Genomic DNA, 25189 nt, shown 5'->3' with positions numbered 1-25189 from the left:
TGTCAAGGCTAGACAGTACTCAGACACGTGCAGATGCAGAACACTGTGATTTATTTTACAGCACAGAAACAACGGGTAGTCAATATACAGAATAGATTCAACAGGGGCGAACAGCAGCCAGAGAGATAACACGTACCGAATAACGAGGGACAGTCCTGAGGTCATACACGGCAAGGCAATAGTGAAGAGCAGGCAAAAATCAGCAATGGTATAAACAGTCCAGGTAATACACAAAAATCCAATGTCAGAGCGTAGGCAAAAATCAGAGTCGAGAATAAACAATCCAGGGGTCATACACAAAAGGAAAACAGGCAAGAAATAGAAACGCGTTGTAAAGTGGAAAACCAATCAATACTCAGCACAGGTATGCGTGTGAAAGGGCTATTTATACTGTGAGAAATTAGTATTCCGGACTTCCGGGAGGTGTACCGAGATCAGGTGAATGTGTGATGTCAGCGTGTGGTGCGTTCTGGGTAGTGTAGTTCGGAGACTGGAGATCGCAGGGAGCACTGAGTGTGGGAGAGACAGAAGCGCTATCAGCATCAGACCTGACAGCAATAAATAATTAAGTACATTTTGTTTTGTCGCTAGTATTGGTAAGGCTAAATTATCCAGCGCACTGTCACTTATTATTTAAATCTCTGTACAGGCGCATCCACTTTATTGCGATCTATCCCCCTCCACCTCCACGGCATCCTCATCATCATCCTCCTCATCATTAACGCAGCAGAAGCTCGTAATGAAAGCCCCTCTGTCTGAAAAAAGGAAGAGAGACATAACTGACAAAATAGCTGACTTCATAGCGCTGGACATGCGACCTGTGAATATCGTCAGTGGTGAGGGATTTAAAAATCTAATTGAATGCCTCGAGCCCGGATACAGCCTGCCAAGACGTGAAACAGTGATGCACGCGGTTAAGAGCAAATACAGCACAACAAAACAAACACTTCAGGGCAAGATCGAAAACTGTAAAGCACTCAGCTTCACAACGGATATATGGAAGTCTAACCAGATGGAAAGTTACATGACGGTCACAGCGCATTTTATTTCTGATAACTGGCGACTGCATTCATTCGTGCTGGAAACTAAAGAGTTGGGATTTAGCCACACAGCTGCTAACATAGCAGAGCGACTCAGCGAAGTAATGGCAGAGTTTAGAATCCCTGCAGAAAAAAGGGTCGCTCTTGTACACGACAATGCCGCGAACATGGTGCTGTGCGCCGATCAGTTATCTCGTAACCCGTCCTGGGGTAACGTCCAAGGAGTTCGTTGCGCAGGGCACACTTTGCAGCTGTGCATCAATGCGGCTCTTAAAAAAGACCCTATTTGCCGTGTCATAGCAGCTGCCAGACGTCTTGTTGGACATTTTAAGAAAAGTGCCAAGGCTACAGCGGCTCTCACTGAAAAACAAAGACAACAGAACGTCGTTGAACACAAACTCATCCAGGATGTCTCCACGAGATGGAACTCCACTCACTGCATGTTGGAGCGCCTTCTGGAACAGAGGTGGCCGGTCACCGCTGTACTTTCCGACCCCGTTACCACACAGATCTGACCGCGATTTGGATCTCACCACGGTCCAATGGAGGATAGCAGAAGACATAGCGTCGGTGCTGAAGCCGATGGTCACACTTACCGAGTTGCTTTCACAAGATGTTAATGCATCTCTCTCTGCCACGCTGCCCATGCTCATTAACATGAAAAGACGTCATCTGATGCTGCGCGAGGATGACAGTGCGGCCGTGACAGCACTGAAGAAAACACTTAGTGAGGAAATTGACAAGAGGTGGGAGCTAAATGAGGAGCTGCAGTCCAGCATAGACATCAAAGCTGCTGTCTTGGATCCACGCTTTAAAAGCCTATCGTTCATGGAGGAAGAGAAACGCGACCAGGCATATACTACAGTGTTGGATTTGGCTGAGAGTCTATCTCCAGCAGAAGAGCCTGCCCAGAGACAGCACGCCAGTGGAGACGACAACGAACCCGGGCCTGTACCACAGAAGAAAACAAAAAAGAATGAAAAGCAGGACGAAATATCCATGCTGATGGGTACAGATGAGGAGCAGCAGGCAGAAGAGCAGAACAGTGAAATGAAATGGTACTTGGAGGATAAAACAAAAGTTGAGTCGGGACCGCTAGCATGGTGGAAAACAAACGAGGAGCGCTACCCGAAGCTGGCCAGAGCAGCCATGCGTATTCACTCCATCCCATCCACGTCCACACCATCGGAGCGCATCTTCTCTAAGGCCGGCTTCATTGTGAGCAAGACGCGGAGTTCACTTCTCCCTGAAAATGTTGACAAATTGGTCTTCCTTTCTCACAATTTGAGAAAACTCAGAGCTGAGGACAAATCACTGTGAGTTTCAGTTTTTTTTTTTTATGCAACGCTACCTCGTTGGTCTGTTAATCTGCACTGATTCAAATTAGGCTAGGCCTATTTATTCGTTTAGGGCTATTTATGTTTGTCTATTTTATATCACATTGAGTTTTTGTTTTATCAGGGTTGCCCTTTGGTCTGTTTATTAGAGTTTCAAGTGTTTCCGTTTCACCGATTGCCGGTTATTTATTTTTTAATTAAGGCATAGGCCTACTTAAAACATTTATCTTTGGAATCTTACAGCAATCATAATTTTTTTCGTTATGTACATTTCCAAAAGAAACGAAAATATGTTTATTAGTTTAATGCTGTATTTCTTTTGTTTTGATGCATCATCTTGCATGAACAGTACTACTTGTGTGGCACGTGTTTTCAATAAATATTCATCAGAATGTTCAAAGTCCGTCTGTCTTTCTGATTATTTTTGTAACATATTCAGAATTTCAAAATCTGAATAAATTGCCCGTGTAAAGACAGGGCAGACTTGTAGCGCCCAGATGTGCGCTTGTAAAATGCGCATAGATGCGGCAGCCCAGCATTAAAGGTAAAACTTCACAGCTGTGTATCCCGGTCAAATTTATTTTATTTTATTTTATTTTTTGGGGGGGGTGGGTCGATTGGTCGATTAGTTGGAGTAAATGACGGCCACTGGTCGACCAACAAAATCCTTGGTCGTGGACAGCCCTAGTAATTAGTTATAGTTACTGGTTACTTCTCCAAAAATGTAACTGTTACTAATTGAGTTGCTCCACTATAAAAGTAACTAGTTACCAGTAAAAGTAACTATTGCATTACTTTAGTGTTACTCACCCCACTTAACCCCACCCCCCCACCCTGGTAACGGTGTTATAGCGACAGTCAGAGAAGAGGTGTAAAGTAATTAATTACATTTACTGAAGTTACTGTAATTGAGTAGATTTTATGAGTAATTAGTTATTTTTAAAGTAGTTTTTAAAATATGTCATTTTACTTTTACTCAAGTACATTTTGACAGTACAAGTAATTTACTTCGCTACATTGGAAAACTCCCAGTTACTGAGTAAAAAATAAAATGCTGGGAAAAAAAACAATTGTCTGAAAAAAAAAATATAATAATAATTGGGCGGATGCGCCGGTGCACGGATGCTCGCGCGTGGAATAACGAGGAAATAACTTCCTCATGCAATACAAAATGTGCCCCGCCCCCGGACAGAGCTGCAGCTTTCAAAACTTCCACATCAAACCTGAGAAAGCATGAGGTGTAACTACTTTTATCATTAAACAATCTGCTTAAATGTAAAAAAAAAACATTTAAATAGCAGTTAAAGCAAAGCAATTGCAAGTTAAAAAATAATAATGAACAGTAAAACTATAAAAAATACAGTTTATAGTCACATATTTGACCGTAAGTTTTTAACAGTAAAGGAAAAAATGGATCATAGAAACCTATACCACTAAAAATGTTTTATGGGCTGGTCTGAACAAATACTTCCTGAAAGGTTTAAAATATTATGTGGAATAATAATTCATTAAAAACGGTTTAATTTATGATTTGGTTTTACTTTTTTACATCAAATAATTAAAAGTAACTATCGTAACTTTTACTCAAAGTACATTTTAAATCAAGTACCTTTTTTTACTTTTACTCGAGTAGATTTTTAGATGGTACTTTTACTTTTACTTGAGTAGAATTTTAGCAAAGTAAATGTACTTTTACTCAATTACAATTTTTCAGTACTTTTTCCAACTCTGAGTCAGAGTAATTAGTTAGATTACTCCTTAGTGAAAAAAGTGATGTAATAGTATTATTATGCTAGTATTTTTGTACTGTTGCACACTGTGTGTCTTAAAGCTCTTTTTAAAGGCCCAGAAGCAGAAAAAGGAATTTTATATAGTGGAGCTTTAAAATGACAAAATTGTCGTTTATCGCAATAATTTCTGGGACAATATATCGTTCTGGAAATTTTGTTATCATGACAGGCCTACTGGATTATGATCAAGAGGATAGAGAGAGAAAGAGAGAGAAAGTAAAGAATTGGATGAAGGGAAGCGATAGAGAGGGACGCTGAGAGATTTGGCTTCGGCTAATCTCTGGTCCCGTTAGCATTGGCAGCGTTAGCATCAGCACAATAGATCGGCAACAGCGGACTGGTTAGAGTGTGGGGGTGGTAGTGTCCACTCTTTGATACGATTCTCGTTATAAAGCATCGGCAGCAGCAGCAGCAGAAACAGAAGCAGCAGTGTGGAATGGTGCCGATGGATAATGGCAAATAATAAATGCCTAGATTGGCTCAGGGAATAGTATTGGCTAACGCATGTGCTTTTCTCCTTTTAGCCACTATGAGTGTGTGTGTGTGTTTGGGTTTGTATGTGTGTGTTTGTTGGTGGTTGTGTTGCAAATTGAAATAAATTGTGAATGCAGGGAAAGGTCGCCTCTTGAAAGGAAGTAAACTGTCCTGACCTTTCGGACCTGGCCTTTCCCTCACCCGTACGGTCATTACCCGTCCAACAAAACCTGCCGCGACTCCAAAAGCGCCACCAGCGCCTCCGAAATCTTTATTCTGCAGCTCATGATCACGGGAATGCTATTCTAAAAGCAAACATCAGAGACAAAATTCTCTGCTCTGAAAAACATTGGCGTAGTGCGTTCACTTACATCCAGGGATTTGCTTTGAGGCCGTGCAGTGGGGAATGAAACTATGGGCTTGTGATTGATCTTCTTGCATCAGCCTGGTGGTCAAGTCAGGCTGGGATGTGAAAAGTGGAGGGAAACCAGGCCTTACTCTTTCCTTTAGTGCTGGGAGATGAGTCCAAGTTAAAATATATTCAGGGGTTGGACAATGAAACTGAAACACCTGTCATCATTTTAGTGTGGGATTTTAGGTTTCATGGCTAAATTGGAGCAGCCTGGTGTTCAATCTTCATTAATTGCACATTGCACCAATAGTTCTGCTCTAAATATTGCAATGCACACAACATTATGGGAGACATACCAGAGTTCAAAAGAGGACAAATTGTTGGTGCACGTCTTGCTGGAGCATCTGTGACCAAGACAGCAAGTCTTTGTGATGCATCAAGAGCCACGGTATCCAGGGTAATGTCAGCATACCACCAAGAAGGACCAACCACATCCAACAGGATTAACTGTGGACGCTGTAAGAGGAAGCTGTCTGAAAGGGATGTTCGGGTGCTAACCCGGATTGTATCCAAAAAACATAAAACCACGGCTGATCAAATCACGGCAGAATTCAATGTGCACCTCAACTCTCCTGTTTCCACCAGAACTGTCCGTCACCACAATCAATTACTGTGCTCTAAAACCAGGTGTTACAGTTTCATTGTCCAACCCTTGTATATATTCAGTCTAAAAACTGGGGTACTTACGTCACACGTACAGCCTCTAAAAGAGGATCAGGTCAGTTTTACTGAACGCGAGCGGCTGGTGGAGCAATGGAGACTTCAGAAGAGGAAACTCAGAGCTCAGTAGATCATTCACTCATAGTAAAACCAAAGAAACGAAGGAGTGAAGTTTCTGACTGAGCTCTCTCTCTCTCTCTCTCTCTCTCTCTCTCTCTATCTGACTGAACATAACCTGGAATCGGATTCATCCGCTCTGAAAGGAGACCGCATCACACCCGCCCAGTTTAAAAAAATGATTCATCCGCATGCTCAGTGCAATTACCCATTTTTAAAGAGGGCCCTAAATCCTGCAAATCCCAAAAGTTACGGACTTCAGCTTTATTACAGCATCCTTTATTACCCTTTAAAAAGTTCAGCTTCTAATTATGATTTGTGACTGGTTTTGAGACCCAGACCCGACTTGATTACAACTAAAATAAGGTACATTTTAGTGGTTTCCCTTGTTTAAAAGCCCTGCATCAACTTGTGAACTGTCAGTCCTGATGCTGTCAGTCTTCCTGCTATGTACTCGCTTCTGATTCACAGAACAAGGACTCCAATTCCCAGCATGCACTGCCTGACACATGCTAACCATGTGAAACTTTGGCGTGCCTGCTCCCCTAGCTTCTGATTATCCACACCTGCTCTCTGTAGTATAAATACCCCACAGTTTATTCTATTCATGACCGAGTATTGAATATTTGTTTTGTTTGCTGTTGCTGACCTATTTTTTGTATCTCGGCTACTTTTTATTTTGCCTTGCTCTTTATTCCTCTGAATTTTCTTTGTATGACCTGTTCTGCCCAACTACTTTCCATGGTATGTTGTAGATTTTCACTGACCTTTTTATGTTAACCATGCCAGTCCCTCATGTAACTCATGTAGTAAGCTTAACCAATTGGTTAATAAACTGGACTCGCTCTTGATTCACACAACAAAGACTCCAATTCCCAGCATGCACTTTTCTTACTCAGCTAACCATGTGACAATATGGTGTTCCCGCTCCCCCAGCTTCTGATTGTACACACCTGTTCTGTGTAGTATAAATACCCCTCAGTTTCCTTGGTTCATGGCTTCTTACAACACGTGTTCATCCTTTTTGCCTGTTCTTACCGACCAGTTTTTGTTCGTTTTGTGTTGTTTTGTTGTTAATTCTCGCTGCCCTTTTTATGTTAACCATGCCCTTCCCTCGTGTAACTCATGTAGAAAGCTTAATGACTTGGTTAATAAACTTTATGTAAAGTATGTAAGTCTTGTTAATTACACAGTTTGTTGGGTTGTACTTGAGAAACTCAGCTTGGGAAGCAATGGCACAGTGGAAATGGCCCAAGAAATGAACGTCCATGTTGGATTCAGTCACTGCTTTCCTCTGAATTCACTTCCAGCTTTGAATGCTCACCCTACCGAGCCATCACTACCTGGTCATTTTCGCTCCACTCAGTGTCATTACCAAAACTCTTTCAACCAGAGCCATGTTCTCTCCATGGCTGGTCCCTACATGATATCCCCGGGAGCAGTAATTGTCAGGGGTCATGGTGGCTCTGAGCCTATTCCTCGCCCCCCTGCATCCACGCCTCGGGCCTTTCCATTGATTTTTGGTCTCCCTCCTCCAGCCCATCATCCCCAGTCCATCTTCTGCCACCCTGCTGGCCTCTATTAACCGGCAGATTTGCTGGCAGGAGAGCAGTCATGGACTGGAAGATAATTATTTTAAAGAGTGGCCATGTGGGACTTTGTACGTTCAGGGTGGTGAAAAATCTCTTAGGCGTCTTGATCTTTTGTCCTCGGGAACATCCAGAACAACATGTCTGCAGTGTGCACTAATCACAATCCTTTAGTCACACTTGCCAGGCTTCCTGATCCTGTGAAAGACCCCCAGGAAGGCGTGCAAATTTCGCCAGTTATTAGCAGCATGTAATGACTGATGTCAAGCACTGCAGACGACGTTTGGACTGCGGGGAAAGACTCTCTCTGTGGAGGAATTGTGGGTAGCTTTTGGGTAGATTTTTTGGCTGCTTTTGAGTTTAGACTGCAGGAAATAAATGTGAATGGACACAGTGTTCTGCCTTAGGTGTTGCCCCCGTACTGAGAGTGTTACTGTGTCTGATGCCCTATTTGGACGGGATTAGTTTTATCTGGGGAGGTGTGGGATAAAGTAATTATTACTGGATTTTTTAGTGAATTTAGCTCTATCCGAATTTAGCATTTTTCTTACGGAAAGCACCTTCCTATGTCAGTAAAGATTCTGGAGCTTTTTACCAGCTGTGAAATAAGCCTTAAAAATAATCTTAGTAATAAGATTATACCTGCCTGCCTGCTCTGGACTTTGGTTTACACATTAAAGACTCAAACTCCCAGCATGCACTCACACTGGACCCTCCAGACTTGGCTAATCACGTGACACTAAGGTGTTCACCCTCTCTGAGATTCTGATTGCTCACACCTGGTCTGTGTTGTTATAAATACCCCTCTGTTTCCTGTGCTCTTCGCCGTCTATGGCATCTAGTTAGCTAGCTTTTTTACAACGTGTTGTTAAATCAGTGTAGAATGTGCTATTCACCTTTACAGATCGTATCATATTTTATGTATTTTATGCATTTTAACTATAAGGCACGCTACCGTTGGACGTCTATTTTCCGGTCTATTTTCATACATTTCATACAAGGTGCACCGGATGATAAGGTGCATTTTAAGCGGCACTATTAAGGATGTTAGCTCGTTTTGTTTAGCTTGTTTTAACACGGTAAATGTGCAGGCTACAGTCTGATATACCCACCTCTGTATGGTGAAAGAGCTAGCGCTGCCGTAAGCAGTTAACGCTAATGCTGCTCCAGCCTTGAGAAGCTGGAGAAACTGCACTGAAACTCCTGGACAAAATTGCTGATTATAAGGCGCACTGTTGAGTTTGGGGAAAATTAAAGGATTTAAGTGCACCTTATAGTGCAAAAAATATGACAATATATTGTTCCGATACCCTTTAGTAAAAAATACACTACCCCACCATCCAAGATAAACCTAAAATCTCTAAATTGGGTTTTTCATAGGTGTGCAGTAGGCCAGAGAACAAAAATGACTCATTGACTGTATTTAGTGTGTTTATTACACACCTTTTTTCATTTCTAATTGTTGAATAATTATAGCATATGTTTAATTAACAGGATGTGGAATCTCCAAGCCAATTATCTTGATTTACCTCAGCTTGCTACTTGTTTTTTGCTTTTTTCTGTCTTGGCTATAATTGGCAAAATGCCTTTTTAGCACATAGTGTGAACCTAGCATGCACAACACATCTCAACCCAGTTCAACCCAGTGGGTTTGATCATTTTCTTATTAGGATATCCACTTGTCTAAAGATTTTTTTTCATGCTGGTAAATTAGCCAATTCTTCCAACTCATATTTAAATCAGCTTGAGTCCTGGAAAGATTCTAGGCCTGACGCTCCCACTTGACTGAGTCTTGTGTTTTATTCAGTAAAACATGGGCGGTAGTTCTATTCTCTCCCCCGGACACTGAGAATCTGATTAAAGATTAGTAGTAATTGTTAAATTATCCAAACCAGTTGACCTACATTAAATTCAGCTTGATTTCTGGGCAAATATGTGGTCTGGTACATTCAGCTTATTGTTAAGCTTTTATAACAAAACTGTTAATTATGAAACTGGCTCCTCTAAAGCAGTGTGCATGACTTTTTAATAATTGGATAAAATTTAAAGATCTAAAATCCTCTTTTTCTTGTAGTTTGTGAAATACAGCAGGTCTCTCTGAGTTGTGTATGATGCTGCAGATGAAACTCTTCCTCATTGTCTGCAGCAGCTAGTAAAAGAAAATATTCAGAAAAAGCGAGTCGATCAGGAAAAGCACCGTGTCTACATCAACCCGTGAATTAGTTAGTATTCATGGCCCCGCCCACCTCTGCTCAGGACCGCCCACAGGCAGCAGAGCTGAAGCTGGGCAGCGACGCCATCTCGTCAGATAGGAGATAACTAACAGCGCTAGGAACAGCATGCAGTTCATTCCTGTGTTATTTGTGCGAATAACACATCAGTGTTTATATACTTTACCCAGTAATTCAGAGCTAAGAAACAAATGGTTAGAATTAGTCTATGGAGGAAAAACACCACCAGCCAAGTACTATTAAGATGTATGAGGTGTGTGTTTAGAACAGTTCTGTTTACACTAGTTAAAAGTAAAAGTAACCCTGTGGTGGATTTTTACTTTCTGGACCTGGACTCTACCCACCTCTGTGTGTAACTTTAGGTTTAAATAGGATCTCCGGTGGATTTGGTGTTTTACAGAGACTCTATGATTGGGTCAGTAGCTGAACTGCACTTAGCAGGGCATTATTACACATGTTGTAAAGTAACATGAACATTGTAAAGACTGTTAGTGTGAAAATGTCTTTCGAACTGTTGTCCGTCTCTGCTGTTAGCCAATCAGAGGCGATATGTTTGCAAGTATGAATATTGATGAGCAAGAAATTCTATTGTTTCTCCCTGCCCCATTCCTCCACCAGACTAAAGCAGTGTTATACCGGATCACCGGGGCACTTTTTAACAAAAACAGCTCACATTGCATTCATTTGTACTAGAGACACAACAAGACATTTTAAATGAATGAAATATTAATGGAATGAGATATTTAAATGCTTTCTATTATTAGACCATATTTAATGTAGAATCACATTAATTACTGGTAAGTTAATGAATGCATGTATGCATGTGTGAGGGGGTGTATGATAAGACTACAGGTCTTGTGTGCTCAGCCCACTCTTTAAACTGTGTGTTTCTTTTCTGGCGTGTGTGTTTTTGTGCGTGTGTGTGTGTGTGTGTGTGTGTATAAGTGTGTGTGTGCTGTTGAGTGTATTTTATACTCTGTTCAGTAATAGAAAGCCACTTTCCTTCCTGCACTCAGCCCCTCTCTGTTCCTGTGGTGCCTAAACTAACTCCCACCTAAACCTCCCCCTTCTTTAACCCTTTAAAGTCTATTACTGCCATTTTTCTGTTTCTATATTAGTATAGGAATACTGTACTATACTGCTAAACTACTGTATTTTTCTCACCGTAATGTGCACTTTGGATTATAAGGTGCATTTAAAATGACAATAGTCCGATTTCTCTCCTGAAAGCTGTTTATTTGGGTGAGTTAGCAGCTGCTACACTGAGGAACCCTGAGTGTTCTGGTAAGCCATGGTGATATTAGCTAGCGCTGTCGTTAGCGGCTAATGCTAATACTGCTCCAGCCTCTGTGCTGGAGAAACTTCACTGAAACTCCTGTACGACGCTGTACATCTCACCCATATACCCAACAGAAAACTGACAACTTAGAAGTTCGACAACTTAAAATTTTTCCATGCAAACAGACTAGCTGTCTGTCCATATGTCTATATGCCATATGCATATCCTGCTGGTCATCCTAGGGACAAGAAAATATGTTGGTTCTGGCCAATCTACAGCTCTGGAAAAAAATAAGAGAGCACCTAAAAATGAAGAGTTTCTTTGATTTTACCAAATTAAAAACCTCTGGAATATAATCAAGAGGAAGATGGATGATCACAAACCATCAAACCACCAAACTGAACTGCTTGAATTTTTGCACCAGGAGTAAAGCAGCATAAAGTTATCCAAAAGCAGTGTGTAAGACTGGTGGAGGAGAACATGATGCCAAGATGCATGATTAAAAACTGTGATTAAAAAACAGGGTTATTCCACCAAATATTGATTATTTCTGAACTCTTAAAACTTTATGAATATGAACTTGTTTCTTATCTTTGCATTATTTGAGGTCTGAAAGCTCTGACTCTTTTTTTTTTGTTTTGTTATCTTAGCCATTTCTCATTTTAATTTCTTTCAAATAAATGCTCTAAATGAGAATATTTTTATTAGGAATTTGGGAGAAATGTTGTCTGTAGTTTATAGAATAAAACAACAATGTTCATTCTACTCAAATATAAACCTATAAATAGCAAAATCAGAGAAACTGATTCAGAAACTTCAGAAGTGCTCTCTTCATTTTTTTTCCAGAGCTGTAACTGTATTTATATGAGGGGACAAGCTACACAGACAGGCTGTGGGATCTTTTGATTGGAGCTGTGTTAGACAGAAACCTTCAGGATAAAGTGTTTTGTAGAGTCTGTGTTTGACATAAGTCCTTCCTTCTCTGTTGAGGCAAGAACTGAACGACACTCTTCCAGCTGTGCTGAGTTTTAGTCCCAGAGCACTAGTTATTTCTGGCTCTATATGACCCTGTGCTAAAGGTAAAGGCAGAATCCATCCACTGTATCCTGGAATGCTCCAACAACCTGCAACCTTCCAGAAAGTCAATATCATTTGTCTGAGCAGAGGAGAGGTCAGAGTCCAGTACCTGAGCAGGTAGGGGAATACTCCATACTGCAAATGTTTGGCAGCTGAAGGTGGATCTGAGGAGGCAGCTTTTGTTTCCCTGAGAACAATGCTTGGAGACCTCCGTGTCCCCTGATAACTTCCTGTTCTTAGCAGCAACAAAACAAATGTTACTGCTCGAGCTTATAGTACCTCGGGAGAAGAGAGTGGAGGGAGCCAAAGAGTGCCGCAGAGAGGTGCTGAAGTGCTAGACGTCTGTAGAAGTCGATTTCCGAGGATGTATAGGCCATTCACGTTCCAAAACCTAAAGCCATCTGGGCTTTTATTAGAGAAAAAGCAGAGGTAGAAGCTGAGGAAGCATCATGTCTTCTCTGGAGCCGTGGGAAACTATCTGAACACAGGTCAGGACTTGAACAACTGCCGTTTGGACGCTTGGGTGAAAAGAGCCAGAGAGCCTGAACCATAGACTGTATATAGTTGGACAGAGCATCGTCTCTCAAAAGTGAAGCCACCACAGGTCGGGCACCCCCTGCTGTTCGGTTGCAGAAAGCTGTGTAACCCCACCCATCCCCATAGGTTTCAATGGCAAAACAGAACAACTTTCAATCACGTTTTTTTTCTAATAAACTGTAATTCTAACTCCATTATTTAAATGCAGCAGCTAGTATAACCTCTGCTTATATTGTCAATTTTTTATATCCCCACAGAATCCATTTTTTAAAGCATTATTCAGCTCTTTTTAAAAAAGGTGTGGTTATTGTAAAAGGGCTGGTTATGGGCGGGACCAATAACAGACCGTCAGCTCCCGCAGCCTGTGACCTCGAGGCAGCCCTCAGGGGTGGGGTTATTCAAATGAGTAGGCGGTCTCTTCATAGTCTTTCTCCCTCCTCTGGTCTCTACTGCGCAGACTTGGGTTTCAGGGTCGGCAACATGGAGGAAGATTTTGGCTTCATTTTCATTGAATGAATGGGAACGGAGACATGGCGTCCATCTTTTTTACAGTCTCTGGCCTGAACACTCAGCAACAACCCCAGATACTAGAGATAATGATCATGGCCATGATCATCTCATCACATAATGTTGTATGAACAACTGTTGCACAACGTTGAGTAATACTGTGAAATGTTTTACATCAATAGAAAACAATTACGCCACAATTTGTTGTATATGAATAATGCAGACGGACGTACAGTAATTGCAGGTATCAAATTTATCAAACAAACAAGAAAAACAAAAGCAAAATAGTGTATATACTATAGGTAGAAAAGCGAGAAACTGGCTTTAATAATGGGCAATGAAGAAAAAGAAATTGGGGTGTTTATACTAACAGGACCAGGTGTGTGTAATTAGAAGCTCGGCGAGTTGGAACACCGGAGAACTCAATCTCTGCGACTCACACTGAAAATAAGAGTCGAAATTTTAACTTTATGCAAATGAATTATGACTGCTGAACTGCTTGAATTTTTGCACCTGGAGTGGAGCAGCATAAAGTTATCCAAAAGCAGTGTGTAAGACTGGTGGAGGAGAACATGATGCCAAGATGCATGAAGAAAAAAAACTGTGATTAAAATCAGGGTTATTCCACCAAATATTGATTATTTCTGAACTCTTAAAACTTTATGAATATGAACTTGTTTTCTTTGCATTATTTGAGGTCTGAAAGCTCTGCATCTTTTTTGTTATTTCAGTCATTTCTCATTTTCTGTAAATAAATGCTCTAAATGAGAATATTTTTATTTGGAATTTGGGAGAAATGTAGGCAAATTCATAGGACATTCTATTTCCAAAGTTGTGCTGTGTACTGGTGTGTCACAGTTTACCTGCTATAAACTCTGTTAAACACACTAAAGACTCCAACTCCCATTATGCACCAACACTAGACCTCCTGGACACTGCTGAACATGTGACACTTTAGCGTTCTAAGTCACCAAGCTTCTAATTACACACACCTGGTTCCACTACTACTAGTGCGACACTAGCGACTCGTTGCATTCTCGTAAGGGTTCTTTCTCTCTCTCTTTCTCTCTCTCTTTCTCTCTCTTCCATCTATACATCACCTTCCTCCAGCCCCTCCTGCTCTATACCTCCTATGGAGCCGTCTGATTGGGTGTCTGATTGCTCAGCTGCACGTTGCTCAGGGCTGCGAGAGAGAGAGAGAGAAGGAGAGAAAAGAGAGAGAGAGAGAGAAGGGGGGAGAGAGAAAAAGAGAGAGAATGCAGGGGCTTTTGATCCTATTCTCGAAGGAAATGTTTCATTCCACCACTCCTCTCTCTCCATCCCTCTTTCACACACACACACACACACTGTGTCACGGTCACTTTCCCTTTTACTTTACTACTTTCTCTAATTCTCTCCTCAATTTGTTGTCCCCCTCTTCACTCTCATTCCCTCGTAGGTTCTCTATCTCTCTATCTCTCTTTTTCCCTTCCTCTCATCCTCTCTTGCTTTCACAATTTTCTTTTATTTGTTCTTTTTGTTGTCTTCTTTCTTTTTATCCATATTTACATCTATTACTTGTTTTCTCATCCTTTGTCACTCTTTCTCTCTATGCTCTTTTACTCTTTCTAGCTTTTTATTTATTTTTCTTTTTGTCCTTCAGACCTTATTTTCTCTCTGTTCTTTATTTGTATGTCTGTTTTTCTTTTTTCTTTATCATTTTGTCCCCCTCTCTCACATATATCATTTCTCATCCTATATACATTTTCAAACCTTTGCCTTTCTTTCTTTCTTTCTTTCTTTCTTATCTTTTGTCAGGTTTCTCTTTACTCCTTCTCTGTTTTATTAGTTTTTCCTTCTATGTATGAATTCTATCAGTCAGGTATTAAGGAGCAGTAAAGTCACTCCACTGAAGTACAGAGTTATACAGGAGATTCAGTTTAGTTATCTAGCAGTGTTAGCATTAGCTGCTAACCGCGCTAAGTGCTAGCTTTTTCGCCGTCAGAGATGAGAAAATATCGGCCTGTAGCCTGCTGTTAACCCAAGCTAGTACAGCTGGAGCACCATTAGCATTAGCTGCTAACTGTGCTCTTTAGCACTTCAGAGGTGAGTATCTGCCTGTAACCTGATGCTAACCTTGGCTAGCACTGCTAGAGCAGTATTAGCATTAGCCGCTAAACGCTAGCTCTTTCTCCATTCAGAGGTGAGTGTATCAGACTGTAGTCTGCAGCGTGTTCACCGTGTTAAAACAAGCTACATGAGACAAACCGCTAGCTAATTTTGCCACGATTTACCATGACACTCATGGTTCCTCAGTGTAGCGCGGTCGGGCAACATTAGCCACTAATCAGTAGCGCTAGGAATTAGCTGCTAATGTTTATGCAGCTTTAGTGGAAAAATGGAAATCTTAGCTTACTGTAAATAAACAGGAGAGAAATCTGTGTAGATTAACATCCAGCACTCGTTTAACTTTAAAATATATATTTTTTCTTTTTTAAGAATTACAGTTTTGTTTACTTAGCTTAGCTTTACAGGTATCGCCACTGAATTAAAATAAAAATATGGCGACACCACTGTTCCTTACTAGTGTCTCACAATGCGCCGTATAATCCGGTGCACCTTATAGTGTGCGAAAAATATGTTAGGTTAAAACATTAGTGTGTTTTTCTTCACGTCTTTTTTATTGGCTAGCAGGAGAGATACAGGGTTTGTACGGTTGTCATGAAAAAAGATAGAAAAGTCATGGAATTTCAAAATAGCTATTTCCAGGCCTGGATAATTTTTTTTGGGAAAAATAAAAATACCCAAAAAGTTTTGGAAAAGTCGTGGAAATTTACTCTATAAACCTTCGTGTTTCCATTTATTAACAGAGAAAAGCTATTTTAAGCTAATAAACACATCAGCTCAGAGTTAATTCAGTAATTTAGCTCTACACAATGCAGCTCTCAGGATCTCAGGACACACATTTTATTATTATTGAATTTACTGTCCATGTCTGCACTGTTTTAAAAATTGTATGGTCATGAAAAGTCATGGAAATGTATTGGTTAAAAAATGTATGAAGCTTGTAGATAAAAAATGTTGTGATAAAGGGAAACTGATAATTTTACAGTGTTCTACTGTGGTCTTCTTCACCACTGAAAACTCTACTTGTTGCTCCAGCATGTGACATTTCTACCTGTCAAACCTTCAACGCCCACAAACCTCACAGTCTGATTTAATGATGTACATAATCTAGAGCTGTTTCTGCCACTGTGACGGTCTCACACTCGACACACGTCTCCTCAGCTGCCATCTGTAAATATGAAAATAGCAGGGTATGGAAATGTGCTTTCCTTATAAATCACAGGGAATTATTGAACTTTACATTCATAAGAACTATCAAATATTAAAGCAACACCCACACTCAACAAAAACACATTCTGTATAAATGTGTTTAATGTGTTAACCAGCTTCTAAACCCATATAAACAACATCACAAACCAGATAGTGGTCTCCCATTGCGCCATTTCAGCTACAAAACCTTTTCTCATTCCTTCTGGTTCTCAGTTCTCAAGTTTTAGCCCAGTCATCGAGACAGAGAAAATAAATTTTATAATTTTATTAATTTTATAGCCTAACAGAACTCTGTACACTAATTACTACGATAGATAACCAATCTCTAGCCACTGGCTATATTCCTGCGATCCTAAAAACTGGCTCCATTACACCGGTTTTAAAAAAAGCCTGGCCTTGACGCTAATTTGCTAACTAACTACAGGCTCATTACGAATCTCCCCTTTCTGAGCAAAGTACTTGAACGCGTTGTCTTTAACCAACTTCAGGAACATCTTTTATTGTATAATCCCTTTTCAATCTGGTTTTAGGAAGAACCACAGTACAGAAACTTATCAGAGTCACCAACAACCTAATTTTAATTGCTGACTCTGGATGCCTAAGCATTCTCATTTTGCTTGATCTAACAGCTGCATTTGATACTGTGCATCACCAAACTTTGCTGGAGCGCTTGCACAGCCTCATTGGTGTAACTGGTCCAGCACTGTCTGGGTTTTAGTCCTGTCTGTGTAATAGACAACAGTATGTGAGAGTTAACCAGACAATGCTTCCACTTGGTCACATTATCCGGCAGCATGGTCTGAGCTATCACCTTTATGCAGACGACACCCAGATTTATATCTGCACTCAAGACCGAGACAAGACCCATCCAAACAAGGTCGAGTCTGAGATGAGACGAGATCGAGGCCGCTCGTTTTTGGTCTCGAGACCGAGACAAGACCCATCTAAACAAGGTAGAGTCTGAGACAAGATCGAGACAGCTCGTTTTTGGTCTCAAGACCGAGACAAGACCCATCCAAACAAGGTTGAGTCTGAGACGAGACGAGATTGAGACCGCTCGTTTTTGGTCTCAAGACCGAGACAAGACCCATCCAAACAAGGTTGAGTCTGAGACGAGACGAGATTGAGACTGCTCGTTTTTGGTCTCGAGACCGAGGCAAGACCCATCCAAACAAGGTAGAGTCTGAGACGAGACAGAGATGAGACAGAGACAGACTTGTTTTTTGGTCCTACCACACTATTTTATAAAGTCGAAGCTGAAGGTGAAGCGTGCCCAAACTTCTGACGGATGATCTACCTGATTCATTTAGCAGATGTGATTTTTAATGCAACTCACAAAACAAAGTTTGAGAGATTTTGGAGAACGCGAGAGTTCAGTGGACGTATCGTCGCCATCTGTTATTTTTCTGGTGTTTTTTTCTGGTGTTTTTGCTTTATGAGGGCTGTATGACCACGCTGCGGCTCTGTTGTTCGCCAGCTCTTCTCCGTCGTCTCGGTTTGGAGCACACGCCGGGGATCGATTTGTGAGAGAAGATAAATTGAGCAGTAACTCTGCAAAAGACATCAAGCAGGAGGCCCACTGAACCATGCCAGTCTGTAATTACGCTGAAAAATAAAAAATAATGAGTGATTGAAGAGCGCCATGTGTGCTGGGTGGGGTTTTAGCCACCTGTAAAATGAAAAAATCAGTGTGAGCGGAGAACTGGTGGTGGAAAGGAGCCAGCGGAGGCAGAGCGATAACAAGGACGTCCGCTCGGCTCGGAGGATCGGAGGGTGATTTGAGTGAATGAAACTTTTTTGTTGCTCCTTTGACTGAATTTAGTTTTATTTAACAGTAGTTATTTAACAGTAGAGCACTGAGATTTTGGTGAGATGTAAATGTATGACCTACTCTCATTTGATGAGCAGCAGTTAGACAGTAGGGCCACTCCAGAGCTCAGAAACTGCACTACATTACAAACAGTTCTGAGTAAAGTTATAGTAACACTTTACATTATAGTGTTGACTAATTAACATGAATTAATGCATTAGATAATGTTAATTAAACACGGAACTACAGCATTAATTAATGCAATTAGTATAGTAAGTAATATAATATATATTTTTTTTAGATTTTTTCTTCTGCCTACCGCTAACAGAGTATAGTGCAGTGCATACGGAAATTGTAAAAAACCCTGCCTGTCTCTGACTACTCCTGTAGCCGTTTTCCTGTGTGTTAATAAATTGTTCGATTGTCAGATTGGTGTCTACGCTTGTCTGTCCTTGGTTTGACCAAGACTTGGTTTATTCTCTACATTTTGACTGTATTTTTCATAAATGAACAAAGTGAATAAACCAAAAACACTCAAAGGAACAGGATGTTACCTTTTTTTAAGTAATTTATTTACATTAACCTTCATGCTCTTTGCTTTTACACTTTCTCAACAGAAAACTCACAAAACTTGCAGATTGTTGCATTAAGCTGAGTTATTGATGGTGCTTTTTTATTTCCTAATTTTAAAGGACGGTTGTTATATATATTAAGCAATATATTGCTTAAAAGCCTTTGATAACCTCTCTCTCTCTCTCTCTCTCTCTCTCTCTCCCTCTCTCTCTTTCTCTCTCTCTCTCTTTCTATTTCTATCTGCAGATTGGCCAGTGGCACTCGGAGCAGGGTCTATCCATGGAGAGAAAGCTTCCCTCACTCAATGTGACAGATACGCTCTTCAACACCACGCTCATCATCACCACCATCCTGGTGAGTCCTGTAGACCCCATCCACCCCTCAGCCCACACGCGTTCACTATTATTCACCCGGTGTGCACTATACCTCTATACTCCTGCAGTTATTAGTGTTGACTCAGGAAGAGCTTGTTAAATTTTTAAACAGTGAGGAAGTCACACAGAGGTCTGCTCTTCACTTTTACACTATATAACCTCAAACCTTACAGTCTGGTCCTCTTCTGTCTGCAGAAAAACTGTAGTAGTAACAAAAACAACAGCCATTCTACACATACACACACACACAGACACACACACATAGACACATTTTCTGAAAACATTTTCTCTGAACTCCGTGCTCCTCTGGTAATTTTAGTCCCGTCCGGACACACATCTCTGAGTTTCGTCTCCTCGCCTTTAATAAAATACAAAAGATATTTGTCCAATGCCGCGCACCGTAGTTACACTTAGGGCGCACAACGGTTTCCACGGAGATCCATGTTAAAAAAAAGACACTACAGCAAGTGGAAATGGAGGAGCTACTGAACGCCTCGATGTCATGTCATGTGACCGAGAAAGAGTAAAGAGTAGAAGTGTGAAATATTTTTAACATTGCCCCCTGAGAAACTAATCCCGTACGGATAGGTCTCAATACTCTCATAACTTTATATATAAAATTAAACTTTATATTTATATCAGTGTTATCTCTTCTCAAAATTCTTAAAATGTTCAAAAGACACAAACAAACCATCTTATGAATAAACATTTATAAGAACCAGTTAAACACTGACTGATGAGCTCAACAACAAAAAAAACACTTCTTCTCCATTCATTATAATGACTTTTCGCGTTGATTTTTACACTTACTGTAGACAGTACATACATAAGAATGTTGTGAAATGTTTTTATTTTTTTGTTTTTATACTTAGAACACACAAATACACAGTAAAAAAAAACAATGTATACAGTGTACATCCCAACCAACACAAAGTCACACATACAGTGGTCTACATACAAAACAACAGAATAATTTACTGTTTTACTGTTACAGTTAAAAACTAGAATGTTGCTAGGTGCTTGCTATGGTGTCTGCCGTGGTTGCTAAGATGTTGCTAAGCAGTTGCTAGGTGGCTGCAAAGGAGTTGCTAGGTGGCTGCTGAGGCATTGCTATGTGATCCATGGTGGTTGCTATGGTGTTACTAAGCAGTTGCTAGGTGGCTGCTGAGGCATTGCTATGTGATCCATGGTGGTTGCTATGGTGTTGCTAAGTAGTTGCTAGGTGGTTGCTAAGGAGTTGCTAGGTGGCTGCTGAGGCATTGCTATGTTATCCATGGCGGTTGCTATGGTGTTGCTAAGCAGTTGCTAGGTGGCTGCAAAGGAGTTGCTAGGTGGCTGCTGAGGCATTGCTATGTGATCCATGGTGGTTGCTATGGTGTTGCTAAGCAGTTGCTAGGTGGTTGCTAAGGAGTTGCTAGGTGGCTGCTGAGGCATTGCTATGTTATCCATGGCGGTTGCTATGGTGTTGCTAAGCAGTTGCTAGGTGGTTCCTAAGGTGTTGCTAGGTGGTTGCTAAGGCGTTGCTATGGTTGCAACTCCATGGTGGTTGCTATGGTGTTGCTAAGCAGTTGAAAGGTGGTTGCTAAGGAGTTGCTAGGTGGCTGCTGAGGCATTGCTATGTTATCCATGGTGGTTGCTATGGTGTTGCTAAGCAGTTGCTAGGTGGTTGCTAAGGAGTTGCTAGGTGGCTGCTGAGGCATTGCTATGTTATCCATGGCGGTTGCTATGGTGTTGCTAAGCAGTTGCTAGGTGGTTGCTAAGGAGTTGCTAGGTGGCTGCTGAGGCATTGCTATGTTATCCATGGCGGTTGCTATGGTGTTGCTAAGCAGTTGCTAGGTGGTTGCTAAGGAGTTGCTAGGTGGCTGCTGAGGCATTGCTATGTGATCCATGGTGGTTGCTATGGTGTTGCTAAGCAGTTGCTAGGTGGTTGCTAAGGAGTTGCTAGGTGGCTGCTGAGGCATTGCTATGTTATCCATGGCGGTTGCTATGGTGTTGCTAAGCAGTTGCTAGGTGGTTCCTAAGGTGTTGCTAGGTGGTTGCTAAGGCGTTGCTATGGTATCCATGGTGGTTGCTATGGTGTTGCTAAGCAGTTGAAAGGTGGTTGCTAAGGAGTTGCTAGGTGGCTGCTGAGGCATTGCTATGTTATCCATGGCGGTTGCTATGGTGTTGCTAAGCAGTTGCTAGGTGGTTGCTAAGGAGTTGCTAGGTGGCTGCTGAGGCATTGCTATGTTATCCATGGCGGTTGCTATGGTGTTGCTAAGCAGTTGCTAGGTGGTTGCTAAGGAGTTGCTAGGTGGCTGCTGAGGTGTTGTTATGTTATCCATGGCGGTTGCTATGGTGTTGCTAAGCAGTTGCTAGGTGGTTCCTAAGGTGTTGCTAGGTGGTTGCTAAGGCGTTGCTATGGTATCCATGGTTGTTGCTATGGTGTTGCTAAGCAGTTGCAAGGTGGTTGCTAAGGTGTTGCTAGGTGGTTGCTAAGGCGTTGCTATGGTATCCATGGTGGTTGCTATGGTGTTGCTAAGCAGTTGCAAGGTGGTTGCTAAGGTGTTGCTAGGTGGTTGCTAAGGCGTTGCTATGGTATCCATGGTGGTTGCTATGGTGTTGCTAAGCAGTTGCAAGGTGGTTGCTAAGGTGTTGCTAGTAAAAAAAAAAGAACTAGAACAGAATCTCATTCACATCACAGCACTAAATATTCCCTGGATAAGCAGCAGGGAAATATTCCCTAGCATGATGAATCCAGTCATGTAAAGAATTAACTGTACAGAGAGTAAAATAATGTATATAATATTTTATAGAGTTACTCAGAACATATTTCTGGCTAGTTGTGAACTAGAGATATCTCACGTTTAGATATTGCTCATTACAGCAGTCTGTCTGCACTTAAACCCAGATAGGAGATGCATAATATTCAGCAGCAAGATACAAACACTCCACTGTGATTAAACATCAAAGAAATCAGAGTAAGACATGAGTGCAATTACAGGCCTTTAATACATGCAAGATTAGTGCTAATTTAAGTGCTTTTAAAACCTGATTGTTCAGACACCCCGGAGAGCTCTGTTCCTCCCTGTGTTCCAGGACAGAAGATTCTGGATGAGTCTCTTCCATTAGAGCCACACCTAACAAAACAAGACTAAAAACAGATAGGAAGTAAAGTTGTAGCAAACTTTTTAGCATGCAAGTAGTCCTATATCTATTTCTCTACATAGTTTATTTAATTTTTTCACCTTTTTTTTCAATAGTCAGGACCCTGACGCTGCATTTACACTGCTCACTGCTCACCGCGTCAACACACAGCGATGTATCCCATTCATTTTCATTTGGAGGCGTCGGGTCCATTGGCCGCATTGGCGCGGTGCATCATGGGTCCGTCATTAAGAGCCAGATGCGATGAAAAGTAGAACCTAGGTGAACTGTATGCAAATTAATCTGTCCAACGGGATGCATCTATCCAATCAGAGAGCAGGTGTTTGGCTGATACGTGTTCTCAGCGCAGTGTATGAAAACATTTTAGTTCCGATCAGGTAAAGGGCTAGGCAAAAAGAGTAGTACCAAAATATTGGTAAATGGTATTTATACAACGACAGACCAGGTGAGAGCAATCAAAGCTTGGAGAGCGTGAATGCCGTAGCGCTTTTTTGCTGCATATTTGCAGTTGGTGGACTATTCTCAGTGCAGCAGTGACATTGAGGGGTTTAAATACTCCAGCAGCACTGCTGTGTCTGATCTACCTTTATAAGCACAATATTGACAAACTGTGTGAAAAACAGTTGGACTAGAACCTGTAACTAGATTGCAGTTCCTGCAGAAACTGTGAGTGTGATTGCAATGCTGATTAAAGGCTAGTTGCTATGATATCAGTGGTGGTTGCTGTGGTTTTGCTAGGTGTTTGCTAAGTAATCTATTTGCATAAACTTGCATATTAAAATGTGAAATTCATCGCATGGCTATGAAAGCTAGGTTTCTCTGGAGGTGTGGGTAGTCGAAACTTTTGACCTATAGCTGCTTTATCCAATAGCTCCTCCATACACACACAGTACTGGAGAGCAGGACACACAAGGCCTTCGGTGAGCCCCATTGTGGGCCCCCATTCATTCCTATAGGGGCAAATTTGTACGACAATTGTATTAAAACTGTACATCGTATAGGCCTTCCAAATGTGGCCTTTGTATCTCAAAAATTGTGACGTACCCATTCATTTTCAGTTGACAAAACAGTGGATTAATATTTTTTTTATGAATTTCGTACATCTGATCGAAAAACTGTATATAAGCCCACCATTCCCGATAAGAATGCACGTTTTAGCTTTGGAAGGGAGTCGATATTTTAGAAATTGTGTCACTAGTTAACCGGACAAAAAGAAAAAGAAGACACTGCAAGAAGAACAGTACTGCAATCACACTAATTATAGAATGAGATGACCATGAAGTTGTTCAAACAATCAATAAAAAAGCTAAAAAGTTGGATTGGTGCTTGGCTGTGCGTCCGTGTGTGTGTGTAACAAGCATGAGTCAACTATTGACTGTTGTCACGGTTCTAATCAGTCAGTAGAGCACCTGTGTTTTCCGTTGCCAAGATATCAATACACCTGAAATTTACCTGAAGTGACATTGCAACAATGTTACCAGAAACTTGAGAGTCTAAAAACATTAACTGCAATTAAAAAAATGGTACCACTTTAAAATAAGACTACCTTTTTATAAAGGGTTTATAAATTAGGTTGTAAATGCCTTAAAAAATCATTAATAATCAGTTATAACACATATAGTAGAAAGGGCAACAATATAGACGGCTGTGGGTTCACTATTTGGAAAACAATAGGTTGTCTATATTGTTGCCCTTTCTACGTGTATGTTATAACTGATTATTAATGATTTTTAAGGCAGTTACAACCTAATTAGTAACCATTAATAAACTAATTGTAAACCATTTATAAACCCTTTATAAAGGTAGTCTTATTTTAAAGTGGTACCCTTAAATGTTAAACGTTTTCATAATGTTAGTATTCATCTAGCTGGAAACACAACATATTCTGTTGTTATAGCTGTGGAGTTGGATCACAGGTGTGTTAGAGCACAGAAACACAAACTAAAAGCACATGTCACTCAAACCTCGCTCTGACTCTGGATTTAAAACACCCCTGGGAATCTGGAGTAACTGGATTTAGCTGTGCTTTGCTTCTCAGAAGCAGCGAGGAACTGCCTCACGCAGGTTAATCCCCCATTAGGAAATGTTCCCCGGCCTTTAAAGAGCGTCTGTCTGCCTGAATAGCAGTGTTTCTGCCGCGTCTGTATTCAGGACCCACTGCTGATCTAAATAAGGCTTCATCCTGCTCTGTTGTGGAGAGCGCTGACCTGCTTAGCCGGTGAGTGGGGGCCCGATATCTACGGGAGCCGGCCGGCAATTGAAGATGTAATCCTGCGCCGTTATTTGGCAGCGATTTTTCCCCTGCATCTGCTGCGCCCTATCGCTGTGGGGAGATGGAACTTTCCCTCCATCCACAACAGCCTGAGGCCTGATCTTATTCCATCGCACTGGGTCATGCCTCTGTGCACAAGCCCGAGAGAGAGAGAGAGAGAGAGAGAGAGAGAGAGAGTGAGAGATCAAAGGAGAGAAAGAGAGAGAGAGAAATCACAGACTAGCAACGAGTGTGTGATTTTGTTTATAGAGCTGGAGTGTTAGCTCAGGCATTTTAATGGCTATAAAAAGGTGTTATTGCTCTTCAAATCAGCTGCTTATGAGCTGTCTGCAGAACGGCTATTAAAGTCTTTTTCACTCTCTCCAAGTAACACGTCATGAATAAGCAGATATCAGATAGCGATGTGTTTAATTATGCATGTATATATATATATATATATATATATATATATAATTCTGTGAAAGATTAGAACGTCCTGTCACACCTCTCTTTTAAATATCTATAAATAGACAAGGACTTCTGGAAGTCTTGCAATAAGAAAACACTCGTTTTAGTCTTTCTGAAGGTAGATGTTCTCAATGTTCTTTGAAATCAACTGTGTTACACAGTGCCAGATTAACACTTTCTGAGGCCCGGGGCTAATTACCA

General features: G+C 41.1%; 1 protein-coding gene across 3 annotated transcripts in view; it reads left to right on the top strand.

Moving 5' to 3' along the window:
- The window catches only part of grik4 (glutamate receptor, ionotropic, kainate 4), a 1128391-nt gene that overhangs the window by 696736 nt on the left and 406466 nt on the right, over nucleotides 1-25189 (top strand). For all 3 annotated transcript variants that reach the window (XR_007425334.1, XM_049467192.1, XM_049467193.1), the window contains one exon: nucleotides 18995-19102. Coding sequence is in view for 2 of the 3 variants with exons in the window: in XM_049467192.1 (XP_049323149.1) it covers nucleotides 18995-19102 (108 nt within the window). In the remaining variant the exon portion in view is untranslated. The remainder of the gene's footprint in view (nucleotides 1-18994; nucleotides 19103-25189) is intronic.

This window comes from Astyanax mexicanus, chromosome 18 (assembly GCF_023375975.1).
Source record: "Astyanax mexicanus isolate ESR-SI-001 chromosome 18, AstMex3_surface, whole genome shotgun sequence".
Taxonomy (NCBI): domain Eukaryota; kingdom Metazoa; phylum Chordata; class Actinopteri; order Characiformes; family Acestrorhamphidae; genus Astyanax; species Astyanax mexicanus.
The sequence above is the reverse complement of the archived record's forward strand: the minus strand, read 5'-3'. Positions and strand labels throughout refer to the sequence as shown.